We start from the raw sequence: 16,544 nt of genomic DNA, 5'->3' as shown, positions 1-16,544 counted from the left end.
ACAAAGGCAAAGCCATTCCTTAAAACACCACAAAAAAGGGCAAGTCCAGGTTGGGAAAAAGGTGTCTTCTCTGAATATCCAATTTCCAGTGTCAATAAAAGTTACATGAAAGTATTTAACAGGAAGCTGAAAATGTTTCTGCATGAAGGTGGATGGAGAGGCCACATATATTAATAGAAGAAATTGCCTGTAAAGGGAGTTCTAAGAACTCAATGTTGGACTCAGGTCTTAAGGGTTCAATCAAATCCATTATACAGAGCCAAAGTGAAATGAGCAACACCAAGCCAGCTTGTACACAGATGCTTTTATTTGGATGTTAATAGATTTCAACATTGTCTGCAAGATTCTCTTACAATGCAAAGTTTTTTTTTATATATTAAAAAACTCAATTTAGTCAGTGTAATTGCTGTATTAATGTGAAAACCTTACAACAGAATGCAGTATTGGTATGTGTGAAGTCAGTTTCCATGCACGGATGGCTGCTACCTGTATGCTTGGCATCTTCAGAAAACTGAAGAATATAAGTGAACAGTAAAAAAAGATGACTTAAGATGCCTAACATGTTTATGATTACAAATCTTGCAAAAAGCAACAAAGCAGTTAACTGGAGGATTCAACCAATACCAACCCAAATATGTCCTATGTCCCATAAGCCCAGGCTTATGGACAATGTATTAACATTTGTGCTAACTTAATGCTCAAGAAAAATTATGTTTTAAAATATGTAGCGTGTCTGAGATATTTTACTTTGGCAACTGGAGATTATTATATCCAATGCAGCTAAAGGCTACATTTTTTTTTAAAAAAAAGAATTATGTGCTATTATTACCCCAAAGTAACTGAAATGATAGAGTATGATTTTTTTTCCACAATCATTGGTTTTACAAAGCAAAATTTCTGTGAGAAGTTCATTAATTAGAAAAAAATCAACATATTTAACATGCTAAGAAGATTCAAATTGTTTTACCTATTTGTTATCAAGAGGCATAATCTTAGTACCACCACACATATTCTTTACTTCTCACTAACATATAGTATGCAAAAACTAGCAATTGGATTTAAAGCTTAAAACCCTTTAGGTCTACTGTTGAAGAACTAGGCATTAAAATATTCAGTAGTCCCATTTCTATTAACAGATAAGTAGAGTTTTAAAAAAATCTTAAGCTGTTCAGTTTGGTTTGGTTTTGAGGCACAGTGGTGTTTGGTCTTTTAAGAACCTGCTTGGGAATCGTTGAATCCATTAGTTAACTTGAGAACTGGCCATCATTTGCTTATCTTTTCACACAGTGCAAGTGGTGGTTGCTCTTTCCATCTCTCATAGCAGCAAGCCGACTCTGCTACTTTCTATAGCAGCATACTTCAGGAGTGGAGAGGGAGAGAGTGTGTCAATTATAAATAATTCAAACTACAGTGTACAATTCTATCTGCCTGTCAGTGTTTAGGTTGACAGCACACCATTATACGTCTCAAAAAATTACATAAATCTCTACCACATAAGCAAAGACATTCTTTCAAAAAGAGATAAAGTAAGTGCAAACACCTAAACAGGCAACTGAAGCAACTATTGTAACCTGGAAACACAAAACATTTATAAAAGGACAAAATATTTGTATAAATAAAAGATAATATTTTCTACTTCTGAAACATCGAGTAAATACAATAAACTTCTAAGTGCAGACTGTTTTAGGGAGCAAGGTACCATATTGTTTTTTAAACAAAATGAAAATTTCAAACACATATACAAATCACCAGATTAATTTATATGACCCTCCAATATAATTTAAAAAGAAAATATTAAATTATTATTTAGTACATTTTAGAACTACTTTATAACCAACATGATTTAAAGGATATAGTGCAATATTTAGGTAGATGTGACATACAGTATAGATATTGTATTCTTTGAAGCTATAACTTAACTATTTCATACTTGAAAGTCAAAGTTATTCTTTACTATGTTAGCTGTAATGGCAAGAAACAACACTGGCTTCTAGACACCCTGTATATATAAATATCTACATTTAAGCTTTAAAAATGAAAATAAGTTATAAAAACAGACATCTTTCCAATTTACAAAGTTTTCTTGCTCCTACATACTGTACAATACATTCAACAAAATTCTCAGCTCTTCTGAGACTTATGAAGAAATACTGACTCTTTACTAGTAAGAAAAAGCCTTTTTTTCAATGCTTTTTTAGTACTATGCACAAATAAATATCCTTAACACTGTAGTTAATTTCATTGTTTCTGAAAAATACCAAAATTAGTAGTGCAACTTCTAGCTTCCTTGAGGCTCCTTCCCACTGTGTTTCTCTAAGTAAATCAGCACACATGCAAAAGTACTTCATAAAGCCTCTGTGCTTCCTAAACACAGACTTTCAGAGGCCACGCACACCTAACTTGTTTATAACAGACTACGGCCTTGAGAAAGTAGCGACATATATCCTGGAAAGAAATTAACGTGAGAATTGACTTTGGAATACCCATGAACATCCTTATTTTCCCACTTTGTTCTTTAAAAACAAGCTTTAAAACTCTCATTTCTTAAAAATATATTTATAATAAATTTGCCTACCCCTTACGTTAAGTGGCTTATTAGGTTTTTGCCTGTTCAATATAGAAAAAACCGCGAACCATTTTAGGGATGTATTAAAACCTTTAAAAGAATTAATTGAGACAAATTTCATTGCAACCTAATTTAGCATAAGCACAGTAGGGGGTGGGGCCTTTCATCAGCTTCAGTAACAGTTAGAGTATCAGAGCTCTCGATGTGCTGCTGGGAGCTGTGTAAGTGCTCAGGTATCTTCTTGCTTGTTCAGTCATGATGAGTTGGTCTTCTGTCTTCCCGTATACCACTGTTTCCCATTCACAATTTGACTATAAAGGAAACATCAACAGTGATGTGAAAATTAGTAAAATTAAATACCCAAAATACTTCATAATTACAGAGAGTGTGTGTGTGTGTGTGTGTGTACATGTATGTGTATGTGTGTGTGTGTGCATGTGTATGTGTGTGTGTGCATGTGTATGTGTGTGTGCGTGCACGTGCATCATGCCACACAACATATGTGGAAGTCAAAGGACAACTCTCAAGAATTAATCCTCTCACTCTACCATGTGGGCTGCAGAACCAAACTCAGGCCATCAGGATTGGCAACAAACACCTTAATCCACTAAACCACATCACCAATCCATACAACTAGACTTTTAAAAATCAATTATTTGTCTAGGAATTTTATAAGGAATTGCTTTAAAATGTTTTTATAACACTGTATCTTAAATGGTATGCTATATTTTTAAACAGATTCTAAAATATTTATGATCAGTTTTATGTAATTATTATAATTATATTGTTCACTGGCCTATAAGGACAGTATAATAGTTTTGTTACCAACAACTCCCCACAAATCAAATGGGAAAGTCATCCCTTCTTGTCATCTATTTTTACAAACATTTGAAAGAGAGGAGCTGGAGATGCAGCTCATTGCTAGAGTATTTGTCTAGCATGTAGGAGCCCAGGTTTGGACCCCAGTTCCAAGAAAAGAGACTTAAAGGGAAGGTATGCGGTCAAATGTGAACCAGGAGTGCACCCTCTTTATTTTCTTCCTTATAAAGGTTTCTATAGTATATGTAAGAGCTACTACATAATGAAATTTCCCAAGAAGCTCCAAGTTAATTAAACGCTGGGAATTAAAAACATTTTGAACAACTAAGGGCATGCATTGTGTCACTGGGAAAGCCACAGCTCAACACAGACAAGTAGCCACTGTATCTGATTGCCAAAGACGTTCTCAAGGAACGCTGGAATGTCAAGGAGTTTACTCTGCAGACAGTGCGGCATAAAGAAGAAATCTTCTTCTCCAATCTTCCTGTCAGGCAAACTCCTAAAATCACAGAATAAGAATTTCCCCAGCCTTCATTTTCATCTATTTACTGGCCACACAGGAATAGGGGGAGATTTTTTTGTATTATAGCTTTAATCCACAAAGTTTATTGGGAGCCATTATACAAACAAAATCATGCTGAAATGCTTCCAATTACTTACCATTTCAGAAGAACAAATGTGGCTAGATATTTTTATTTTACAGGTGAAGAATTACCAGAAGTGGATTTAAATATTTATACATACACCCGTGCACACACACACACACGCACACACACACGTAGACACAATTAGGGAATCACCAAAGGGCCAAAGTCTCTACCCCAGGATTTAGGAAGCTGAAGCTGCAGGACTATATGTTCAAGTCCAGCTACATAATGAGGTGAGATCCTGTCTCAAAAGAACAATAAAAATGAGCAAAAAACCCAAAACAACAAACAAACAAACTAGCCAAAAACATCTCTGGCTACAACTCCAATTGTGTAGATGCTGTGTGCACTGATGAATGAGCCTCTCTCAAACCCAAACCTGCTTGCAGTGACAAAATAATCATTTTTTATTTTTCTTGTCAAATTAACTTTAAAATAAAATGTATAACTGTGATCAGTAAGTTTAAAGTGATCATTGACTAAACAATAACAAAATCACTGAAGAAACTTAGGAATCCATACCTGAAGACTCTTTTCCAATTTGACAGCTTTACAAGTGTTAGGGTTTGGTCTCTTTTTAGTAAGTGTATATGTTTTGTTGGCTGAATTTATATCTTGTTTTTCAGGAGTCAAGTTGCACCTATTGTCATGTATTTCCAATAATGGTATCATTAATAAAGATGTTGTAAGAATATTTTCTGACTAAGAGAAAAAAGAAAGAGGAAAATAACTAATTCATACTACTGAGTAAAGGGCAGTGGGGGCCCTGCTCATCTTCCTCCTAGGAAGCATTGACGCTACAATGACATCTCACTGATTACAGAAAATAAATGTCTAGTTCTGTAGTAATATCTTGGTAATTACATAAAATAAACTTCTAGTGCTATAGTCATATCCGGTAATTCATAAAATACTAAAACTTAAAGCTTTGTGGACCTCTGTTTTTTGACATCATATAAAAAACTAACATCTCAAAATATTCTTCATAGATAATAGACTCTCTCTGAATTAGGCAAAACAACCCGAAATTTTCTGTGACTCTTAAATGATCTGGGCAGTAATGCATACGAAATGAGAGCAACCATGACTTAGGACAGCTATTAAAACATGTATGACTTCTTTACAAACCTGCATGTCTGAAATGTCTTCAGTTAGCAGCTGGGTGCCCGGTTCTTCTTTGTCCCAGCTCTCTAAGGCCAGTGACTTTCTGACTTTCTTCACAGATGCAGAGTGCTAAGAAAAATAATTTACAAGGGAACATTACAGCCAAGTCTCTTGGACATGATAAACACTGAGTAACAGTAACACTGGAACAGCCCTCATGGAAAAGCACATCTGCAATCAGTTCTCAGAAAGTGGAGGCAGGAGGTTTGGCAGTTTGAGGGCAGCCAAAATTACATAAAGACCCACCTCTAACTAACTCTGAAAATAAATGCATAGACAATACTCAAGATTACCTCTTGTTTGCAGCTTTTGTAAGCAGGTTCATCTTCCTCTTTGAGGAATATATCTGTTCCAGTTTCTTCTTTTAAAACCTCTCGAATGTCTTCTTCCAAGAAGGCAAGTGGCTGGGACTAAATTATTTTTAAAAGGTTTTAAAAGGCAATTGCCAGAACCCCCCCCCCACCCTTTTTCTTTTTTTATAAAAACCAGTCTTTTGGCCTGGTAAGACATCCCAAGTTCTATCACTAGAATCCATGATGGAAGGAGAGAATTAACTCCCAAAAACTGTTGTCCTCTGGCCTCTTCAGGAGCATACTCGCGTGCACACACCCACAATTATAATAAATAGTTGGTTTTTTAATGTTTTTAAACTTTTGTACTTTTCCAATATAACAAAGTCATCTCCTACTTGTTATAGATAAGTTATCAATCAGTTTATAGCAAAAATCACTTACTTTTTATTACTTAAAAATATTAATGAATCCACCCACTAAAGTTACTAAAAATAGAATGAAATTTAAGTCACCATTGAAGAAACCAAATTTAAGTCGCCTTTTTAATTCTAATAAACTTATAAAAAATGTGCATGTCTAGAATGTTCTGGGCTTTTCTGAGGCATTTTAAAGGTAACAATATTTATGAGAATGCAAATAACAAACATTTCACATGTGTATAGGTTTGTAAACTATTGTTCCCACAGAATCAAGAATATTAGTAACAACTAAGCACTCACTACATTGAAACTAGAGACAAGCCTGTTATTTCTATTGTCTCTTTCAGCTTTACAATAAAAAACAAAAAACTGGGGCGTACTTAATAACTTGTGCATAGAAGAGAAAACTGAACTTCAAGAGGATTCCCTGACCCATTAGTTTCCTAAGCAACATTAAGAGATTAGATATATCAAAATATTAATTCTACTGCAGTGAAACTACTACATAATTGTCTTAACATTAAGCTGCCACTAACAATTGTTTTCTTCTAATTAACATGAGAACATAAAAATTTAAAATAAACCAAGCAAAGAATTATTTAAAAGCCAAGGAAGATTAACACAAATTCATAGTCATAAATTAAGAAGTAAAATATGTTTCAGTTTCAATGAACACTTAATACTGAAAACTTCAAAATGGTAAAAACCAGGATTTTTATTAAAACTAGGAAAGTGCTTAAAAATAAAGAGTACACATACCACAATTTTAAGAGGTCCATATTTCTTTTCCTGAGCAGCAAGTGCATTCTTAAAAGGAGTAGGAGTTCTTGGTGTGGTGCCCAGTATCGATCTTCTAATAGTAGGTGTTCTAAACCTAGTCAGTCATTCAGATACTTGTATTATTGTCACAGTGTGAGCTCATATATGTTAACAAAAGCAAAGCCATATAAAAGCATAGCTACATTTGTATATAGATATATGCTTTTTAATGAATTACAGGTATCGTTTATACTTGAATAATTTTAAAGAAGAAAAAATTACTTAGAAAAAAGTACTAAGAATATTTTGTTTGTAATAAAGTTTTTATGCTAAATTTAGCCAGTTTCTAGTATTCTACAGAAACAGGAAGACGTAACTTTAAAAACAATAATAACCAACTTCTAAGTCCTAAAGACTTAAAGATTATGGATAAATCATTCATTTGAATAAAATGCTGACATACTTCTGACATGCTTCCTGTTTTCCCTAACATGGTTATTTAAAACACTTACCCTACATTTTCTTTTTGATCTTTGGGGGTCGCTTCCTTTTGAAGAGGAGTTGTAATAAGAACTTTCTGTCCACAAATTGGGGTTGATGTAAAGGAAGGGTTTTCTATATTAAGTTGTTCACTTCCAGGGCATGTGTTAAAGAACTAAATGAGGAAGGGAATTCAGAGAATTTTTTAGAACATCAAAGTTCCTGTACAATATCAAACTGCTAAGACTTCTCTATTGTTTTAGGAAAAGACTTTTCAGTAATACTACATTTACATTTTACTTTTTGGAAATTAGGCTTCAAAAGGCAAGAAATCTGTTTTCTTCACTGCTGCCTCCCAGCACTTTGAGCAGATTAGCACATAATAAACATTAAAAACCCTGACTTACAAATGGACATGCTTTATAACAGCACAAAAATTTAAACAGTATAGCATCAAATACTGATCTACAGAAACTATATAGAGGTATTACAACAAATATCTCCCAGTCTTATACAGAAGTACAACTGAAAAGTTAATTGTGAAGAATGTCAAGTGTACTTTTCTCTGAGAGGATCTTGAACTCTGAAGAGAATAACAGACTGCATCGTATGTACACCTGTAGACACTGCTTTGCTCAGTTATTGAAAGTTAACAGCCAGGCAAACTTGCCTGGTCTAGACAAGACCACAGAAACTTCAAGCAGACTTCACTTATTCCGTACTACTATAAAAGCCTCATTTACGGCTAAGATCAAAAACTCAGGTGACAGCAGATGCTGGCGAGGATGTGGAGAAAGAGGAACACTCCTCCATTGTTGGTGGGATTGCAGACTGGTACAACCATTCTGGAAATCAGTCTGGAGGTTCCTCAGAAAATTGGACATTGAACTGCCTGAGGATCCAGCTATACCTCTCTTGGGCATATACCCACAAGGTAACCCAACATATAAAAAAGACACATGCTCCACTATGTTCATAGCAGCCTTATTTATAATAACCAGAAGCTGGAAAGAACCCAGATGCCCTTCAACAGAGGAATGGATACAGAAAATGTGGTACATCTACACAATGGCATATTACTCAGCTATCAAAAACAATGCCTTTATGAAATTCATAGGCAAATGGTTGGAACTGGAAAATATCATCCTGAGTGAGGTAACCCAATCACAGAAAAACACACATGGTATGCACTCATTGATAAGTGGATATTAGCACAAATGCTTGAATTACCCTAGATGCATAGAACACATGAAACTCAAGACAAATGATCAAAATGTGAATGCTTCACTCCTTCTTTAAAAGGGGGAACAAGAATACCCTTGGCAGGGAATAGAGAAGCAAAGATTAAAACAGAGACAGAAGGAACACCCATTCAGAGCCTGCCCCACATGTGGCCCATACATATACAGCCACCCAATTAGACAAGATGGATGAAGCAAAGAAGTGCAGGCCGACAGGAACCAGATGTAGATCTCTACTGAGAGACACAGCCAGAATACAGCAAATACAGAGGCGAATGCCAGCAGCAAACCACTGAACTGAGAATAGGACCCCCGTTGAAGGAATCAGAGAAAGAACTGGAAGAGCTTAAAGGGGCTCGAGACCCCTTATGAACAACAATGCCAAGCAACTAGAGCTTCTAGGGACTAAGCCACTACCTAAAGACTATACATGGACTGACCCTGGACTCTGACCTCATAAGTAGCAATGAATATCCTAGTAAGATCACCAGTATAAGTGAAAGCCCTTGGTCCTGCTAAGACTGAACCCCCAGTGAACGTGATTGTTGTGGGGAGGGCGGCAATGGGGGGAGGGTGGGGAGGGGAACACCCATAAGGAAGGGGAGGGGGAGGGACTAGGGGGATGTTTGCCCGGAAACCGGGAAAGGGAATAACATTCGAAATGTAAATAAGAAATACTCAAGTTAATAAAAAAAAAAGTCTCATTTACTTTTGCAGCTAGCAGACTAGCAGTGGTAATATGAGGAAGTAGAAGCTGCTTCTTCAGGAGCGCCACTTACAAGTGCAATCTACTCAAGCTCCAGCTCTCCTGTCTTCTAATATTTGAAATTACCTCACCTAGAATTAAATATCAAACTCTTCCAAATGTCATGGGATATAAGTACTATCTACTTGCTCTCTAGCATAGAACTGACTTCAGTAAAAATTACTAGCATATAAAGCTCTGGAAATAGAAAACCTCATCTTCCCTGGGATAATTCTGAACTGTGAGAGCTAGAGGAAGAATAAATATATCGTTCATGTTGTAATGCAAACTGTATTACCTCAAACATTTTTAGATCTCAGTGGCTATGTACTACCACAGCCTACTTACCTTCCCAACCTTAAAATATACCTCCAAAAATATTCCAGAATTCTCCATATCTGACCATGAAGTTCCCTATTACTCTCAAAAAAACCACTTTTTTTTTTAGAAAGATTTATCCATTTATTTATTTATTCATTTATTTTAGTACAGTATGGCTGTCTTCAGACACACCAGAAGAGGGCATAGATCCCATTACAGATGGTTGTGAGCCACCATGTGGTTGCTGGGAATTGAACTCAGGACCTCTGGGAGAGCAGTCAGTGCTCTTAACCACTGAGCCATCTCTCTAGCCACTCAAAAAACTTTTTAACATCTGTGTGATGGATGATTAATGCTGCCAACTTGACAAAACCTAGAATCATCTGAGAATTGGGCTCATGCAAGCTTGTGAGGCCCTTAATTAGGTTAAGTGAGGTGGGGAATCTCAGCCTAAAAGTGGAGGGACCATTCCCCGAGCAGCAGCGGATTCTGGAAGGTCTCAGAGATGAGGTGAGCGACAACAGCAGCACGCATTCACGCAGGCATTCATCGCTTTCCTCTTGCTGTGGGTAGTGACGTGAGTAGCTGTCTCAAGTCCTACCACTGTGACTTCCACTACACTGTCCCCTGGAACTGGGGGCTAAAATAACCCTACCCTTCCCCCCTTACATAGCTTGTCAGGCTAGTTCATCACAGCAACAGGAAAGAAATTAAGATAATCAAAACACTTTCAGCAAACAGGAGGTGCTGCATTTCAAAACTTATTTCCTTTGACTTCCAATGTCATTTGAAAGAAGATTAACAGGAGATGCTGTAAGAAAAGAGACACACAGCCTAGAATATAACAAGTGCCCAATAAAAAAAGTAATCCTAATGTGTACATTTGCTACTTGGAACATCACTAAAGAGTAAAGCAGGTACTCGTGGGCATCAAAACAGGAGATTCTTAGAGTAAACTGCTATCTAGAGTTCTTCCAAAGAATGTCAAAGGGGAAAATCACCGTGTAAATGAAACTCTAAACTGCTGTATGTAGACAGGTCTCTCTACACCATGTCAGAAATATATGGCAGACAACCGAGAATCAAAGAGTCGCCCTGGATCTTAGTCTCAGTTCTGCACTAGAGACCTTTGGGAAAATAAATCATTTTACTTTTTAGAGATCACTTTCCTGAGGAATCTTATCCAGAAATAGGACAATATGACAAAGAAAACCTCCCTTTTAACTCTTGAAATTCTATGGTGCTAGGATGCAAATATTACCTTTTGTGAGGTACTTTCAGGGTTTACCACTCTCGTGTATACATTTAAACATAGCATATATTTTTGTGTTAACAAAACAGTCAATTGCTTTTAAAAATACTACAGATCTGTTAGTGTAGCTTGCCAACATTGGCAAACATAAAGCACTAGTACCTGTGAAGGAGAAAACGGTAGTGTTTTTACTGGTGTGTGCTTCAGGGCTGCGTTACTGCCCTCACTGAGTGAGCCTTCACCAAGCTCACTGCCTGCAGACTGACCCACTCGTAGTCTTTTCTTCTTTCTGAGGATAGTTGGTGGAGTGCTAAACTTGACCACATTTGGGGATGCTAAAGGAATAGCTTCACTGTCTCCACCATTACAACTGTTCTTTTTCCCTTCAAGGACAAGACTGACGTTAAATTGACATTCCATGGCTCCTTCATTATGCTGAATTCTCATTAATTTAACTGGAGTAGACTTGACAGGAGAAGCAGCAGCATCAGAAAGATCAAAACTGGTAACATCACTCCATGCTACAGGATCCTACAAAAAAAATAAAAGAATCCTTAACTAAAGTTAAGCTGTAACAGTTTAATATGATCTGAACACATGATAATTTTTAACAAGTTAGTTACTCATTTTAACCAGTAAAAATAAGCTTTGTCTAAACATTTTTCTTTAATTAAGCATGACCACAAAAAAGAAAACATTACAGTTTTTATAATACCAAGATAATGTTTCATCTAACACAGTAGCTGAAATTTTCTGTCAGAATATTTACATGAAAAGAGCAGATTATTTTAGGCTATTATTAAAAAAATAATTTATCATAAAACCATTCTATTTAACCAGAAAACACCATGAAACTCTACATAACCATTTGGTAATATGTATGGAACATAGACTTTGATTTAGAAATCCAACTCAGCCAAGTATAGAATTGTCGTGATTCGACAACAAAGCCTTCTATCAGTATTACTTGTTATTGGTGATACTGAGAATCCAGATACCCTCTAAACACACAATTACAGTGGTGCACTGAGTAAATAAGCTGCCTTACAGTCATATGATGAAATACTATAAAGCACCTAAAATTCATGTTTAAAAAATATATTTACGAACCAAGCATGGCGGCAAACACTTAAATCCCAGCACTCAGGAAACTGACAGATTTCTGTAAGGTCAAAGCCAGCCTGGTCTCATAGCAAGTTTCAGGCCAGACAGGGATATACAGTGAGATCTTTACTCAAAAATTATATGTATGCTGAGAAATCAAACACAGGCTCATGATATAAGTAAAAGATAAAAATATAACATGAGTTATATATGTGTGTTTATATACATCAAGTGATCAAGTCTAAATATACAGAGAGTTTTAATTTTCCTTTTATAGTTTCTCTAGTTTCAAACATTCTAATATATTTGTGTAATTCATCTAATAAACAATGAATTGTTTTTAATTGTAAAAACATCTTTTTAAGATACATAGTTAAGAACTTAAACCTTTAATTTTTTTCACCAAAAACCTCTACAAAAGAGATCAAAATTAGGCAGTGCTTAACATTAAAGTTAGTAAATGTTTATTAAATATTAATGCTTCTATGAGATTACATAATTAATTTCCAATTTCAAACTTACCGATTCAATAAGTTCTAGAGTTTCTGCAAATTCTGGGATGGTCTGTAGAGAGGACAGCACAGCATTTGCTTCTACAGCTAGAAACTTTGTGGGTGAGTTCTGCTGGGCAGAAACAGTCTGATTTTCATCCATGCTATAAAACTCAGTAGTGTGCTCCTCAAGATTATTCAGCGTGTTAGACATACTATCATCCATGAGGAAACTACCAGACCAGCTAGAAAAGCTTCCAGGTTGCTAAAAGTACAAAAGAAATTTGGGTATTATTTGTCATTCTCAATGTAGGCTTGAATTTAGATTTTAAATGAAAAATTTCAGTAGCACACTTCATATCGTTTTAGCTAAAATATATAGTACCCAAATGTAGCTTTTCTTCAATATCAGTACACAATTTGTTTCCACTAAATCTCATACCTTGGCTAGATTTCCTTTTCCTAAATAAATTTAACTATAAAGCCACTGTCAATAAAATTAGCACTTAACAAAAACCTAAAGCCTGGCCTCGTTTCTTTACAAATGCCATTCCACGATTCCACGCACACTGTCCTTCTATGAGAACACTGAGCTACAGCAATCCTAACTCCTGTTGGACGATGTGGAGAGCGTCTTCACATACTGCTGTTTCCTTTACCTAGAACACTCCCTAACCCACCATGCACAAAAAGTGCTAGTCTTTATTTAAGAGACAGTTTAACTATTAAGAAGTATGTCGTGTGACTAACAATATATTTTCATCTCTTCTAGTTACGATACTGCCTTAACTCCTCTATTTTATATCTAATCATCGTGAGTTTCAGGACTAAATTCACATAGGACTTCTTCCAAGAGCATATCCCAACTGTGCATGTGAAGCACACATTCCTCAATTCTTATAGAACCAAGTAACTTACTTTGTCTTACCATATTCTATCCCTCATCTCTGTTCTCACTGTGGGTTAAATACTCTGATATTAGGGACTACACTAGTTTTCTTCCTCTCTTTAGAAATATGACCAAGGCATTTTACTTATCTTGGAAGTCTCGTTTCCTGTTCTTATAATAATGAGATCTTAAAGACTCGTAAAGGAAACTTGTAACATGAATAGTACTATTCAACAGAACCTTCTGAAATATAAAAGTACTCTTTATCTTTAGCAAATCAGTATGGGAGCCAGCAGTCATATGTGCAAAATGAGGCTGGTGCACATGAGGAAATTTAAATTATATTTAAATTAAATATAGTTAAATAGCAACAATATTCTTAAGAATGTACTGCCCATTTTAAAGAAATCACTCTATAAATGGTTTCTATTGTTTTAAAAACTCAGGACTGGAGAGATGACTCTGTGGATAAGAGTATTTGCTGCTGTTCCAGAGGATTCAAGATTCAGTTCATAGTACCCACATGTGAGCTCAAAACCATCTGTACCTCCAATTTCTGAGGCTCTTACATGCTCTTCTGACCTCCATGGGTACTGCACACACATGATGCACAGACATACAAGCAGGCAAAAACCCATACAAATTAAATAAATAAATAAATAACCAACCAACCAAAGAGGGAAGCTACTGAACCCAACAGAAAAACCACAGCATTGCAAATATACAGACCTAATCTTAATCTCTAATGCATTCCATGTACTTTTAACTAAGTAATTAATATGAGAATTACCAAAAATACACATGAAATAGCTAAGCATAATAGAATTCAGTAAAATAATAATAGCTATTATCATACATCTGTTTTAAAAAACAAATAAATTTGTATGAAATCTATACTACAAACTAAAGTAACTTCCCTCTAGGATTTAAAATGGCCCATTTAGCCACACCTTGACAGCAAGTTTTAAAAAGAAGTCAGCAAATTTCCCCCCTTTAATATAAAATGAACTACTTGAGCCAGAATGTTTTTGTTGTTAAATGAGACAGGTATGCTGCGTCCTGAGCTAAGGTACTGCTATTAGTTTTAAAATATTCATTCTTTGATAACTTCATCCATGTATACAATGTACCTCGATCATTTCCTGATCCCCTTCTGTATCCCCCCCACACCCTCCTAACATGTCCCCAACACTATTATTTATTTTCCCCCCCTGGAGCTGAGGACCAAACCCAGGGCCTTGCGCTTAATAGGCAAGTGCTCTACCACTGAGCTAAATCCCCAACTCCACTATTATTTTTTTAAAAACCAAATTGGACTGGAAAGATGGCTCAGCAGTTAAGAATACTGGCTGTGCTTCCAAAGAGCCTGGGTTTGATTCCCGGCACCCACATGGCGGTTTCAGGGATCTGAGACCTTCTTTGGCCTCCTCAGGCACCTCATACATTCAGTACACAGATAGACATGCAGATAAAACACCCATACACATAAAATAAAATGGGAAAATTAACATTTTTAATTTTAAAAAATGTTATCTTTTTGTTGAAGCTTTATTTCTGTTTTGAAGCACTTGGGGACAAAGCCCAAGGCCTCAAACATAGGAAAAGGCTCCTACCACTGAGCTACATCCCAGTCCAAATCTTTTCAAAAATTTCCAAAGTGGAAATCTACAAATAAGGACTATTTGTCATTTCTTTAACAGAGCTAAAATTATCATTAAAATATGCACATTTGCAGTCTTACTATTTACTGATGGGATATCGTTTCAAAACAAAAGTTGCCTTTCTATAGTAAAATCTCACCTATAATAATTATATCATTGAATACACTCTTAAATCATAGACGATAATATCAGTTGTTTCATGATACTAATTGAACATGTCAGCTTATTCTCTCATAGTGATGCTATCTGAGTTCCCATAACTCTCAATATTTTTGCTCTCTCAGTAAGTCTCAAGTCAAGAAGGGAAAGGCAACTTTTCTCAGTGCTAAGACTGAACCCAAGATCAAATGTATATTAGACAAATGCTCGCCACTGAGCTTTAGGCCTTTGTAAAAGGCTCTAAAGATAGACTCCAGATATCAATTAAACTTCTGAAATTCTCATCTAAGAATAAATGTACATCTCTTTTCTCTAAACCATCTAGCATAACACGTTTAATTCTACTAGAAATTATATCATTTATCTTAGTTTAATACTCCTAGTTATTCTGACAAGCTAAATAAAAGACAGCCATATCAGCCTTCTTCTTCTGAAAAAGTTCTTTAGAGGATTTAGAGAACATAAGAACCAAATGTTCCTGTCTGCTCTTAGTTATTGATTCATATCCTCGAGTGAAAGACAGCTTTTCAAAAAAATAAAAATAATTTAGAGCTTATCTCTCTACACCTATATTTATTTTATAAGTTTTTCAATTTAATCCATCATTACATGTAATATCAAGTTTTAAAAGCCCAATATAACATAATTACAAGATTCACAAAAATACTAATTAAAGATTTTACTCTAATCATTTATGATTTAAGAAACATTCTTTTTAGGAAAAAAGTATCCTAGTATAGAACAACGTAAACCGTGCTGGAAGAGGTGTAAGTCTTGACCAAGCGACATCAAAGCTGCAAATTAAATGGGAAAATGTACTCTACAGCTAATGAAAGCATCCATGGAAGGACTCCCGTGACCAAATGCAAACATGTACGCTCGATCCTTACAGGTGGAAGCCTCTTTCTTCTAACTTCATTCTCAGCTGACATAAGAAGCAACTCGAGCTCCTTTATTTTTTTCTCTTTATCAGGATCTTCATCAACAAAGGGTTGCTAAAATAAGTTAAATAAAAGAAAAACAAGCACCATCACAACTGCTTTAAAATAGTGTTTTCATTTTTATTTTCTATGCAGCCTATAAAAAAGTTTAACACTACTAAATCCAAATGCCACTAACCTCTTAATGCTACTGAATCAATATAGCACAATTCCTCTGGAATCTAAAAGAGTACTTGTAAACATTTTCAACTTTGTAAAAGAAAATGGGAAAATTTGAATGTATGGGAGGAAAGGCATTATTTCAGGCACAGTAGTGCACACTTGCCATTCCCTCAGAATGCAAGAAACAGAAAGAAAGGAGGGTTTCAAGCTTAAAGCTATCCTTGGGCTATATGGTAGCACCCTATCTCAACAGAGCAAAGAGAAAAAGACAAAAACAGGGGTAATGATATAGTTCAGTTAGTAATTTCTCTAGTATGCTAGAAGCCCCGGGCTAGTCTCCAGCGTCACCTAAAACCATGCAGCATGGTATCTTAGGCTCCATATCAACTACAAGGCCAGCCTGATTACATAGCACTGTTACAAATGAACAG

General features: G+C 35.6%; 1 protein-coding gene across 4 annotated transcripts in view; it reads right to left on the bottom strand.

The window, feature by feature from the left end:
• Positions 1–289: 289 nt before the first annotated feature.
• The window catches only part of Mybl1 (MYB proto-oncogene like 1), a 35,315-nt gene continuing 19,060 nt past the window's right edge, over positions 290–16,544 (bottom strand). For 2 of the 4 annotated variants that reach the window (NM_001436635.1, NM_001106632.2), the window contains 9 exon segments: positions 290–2,877; positions 4,555–4,734; positions 5,161–5,265; positions 5,490–5,606; positions 6,668–6,782; positions 7,180–7,322; positions 10,869–11,237; positions 12,333–12,566; positions 15,901–16,005. In NM_001436635.1, the coding sequence (NP_001423564.1) occupies positions 2,749–2,877; positions 4,555–4,734; positions 5,161–5,265; positions 5,490–5,606; positions 6,668–6,782; positions 7,180–7,322; positions 10,869–11,237; positions 12,333–12,566; positions 15,901–16,005 (1,497 nt within the window). In that variant the 3' untranslated portion in view covers positions 290–2,748. 4 annotated transcript variants of the gene reach the window in all.

Source organism: Rattus norvegicus, chromosome 5 (genome assembly GCF_021556685.1).
Source record: "Rattus norvegicus strain SHRSP/BbbUtx chromosome 5, alternate assembly SHRSP_T2T, whole genome shotgun sequence".
Classification (NCBI taxonomy): domain Eukaryota; kingdom Metazoa; phylum Chordata; class Mammalia; order Rodentia; family Muridae; genus Rattus; species Rattus norvegicus.
Note: the sequence above shows the minus strand (reverse complement) of the source record. Positions and strands in the feature narration are given on the sequence as shown.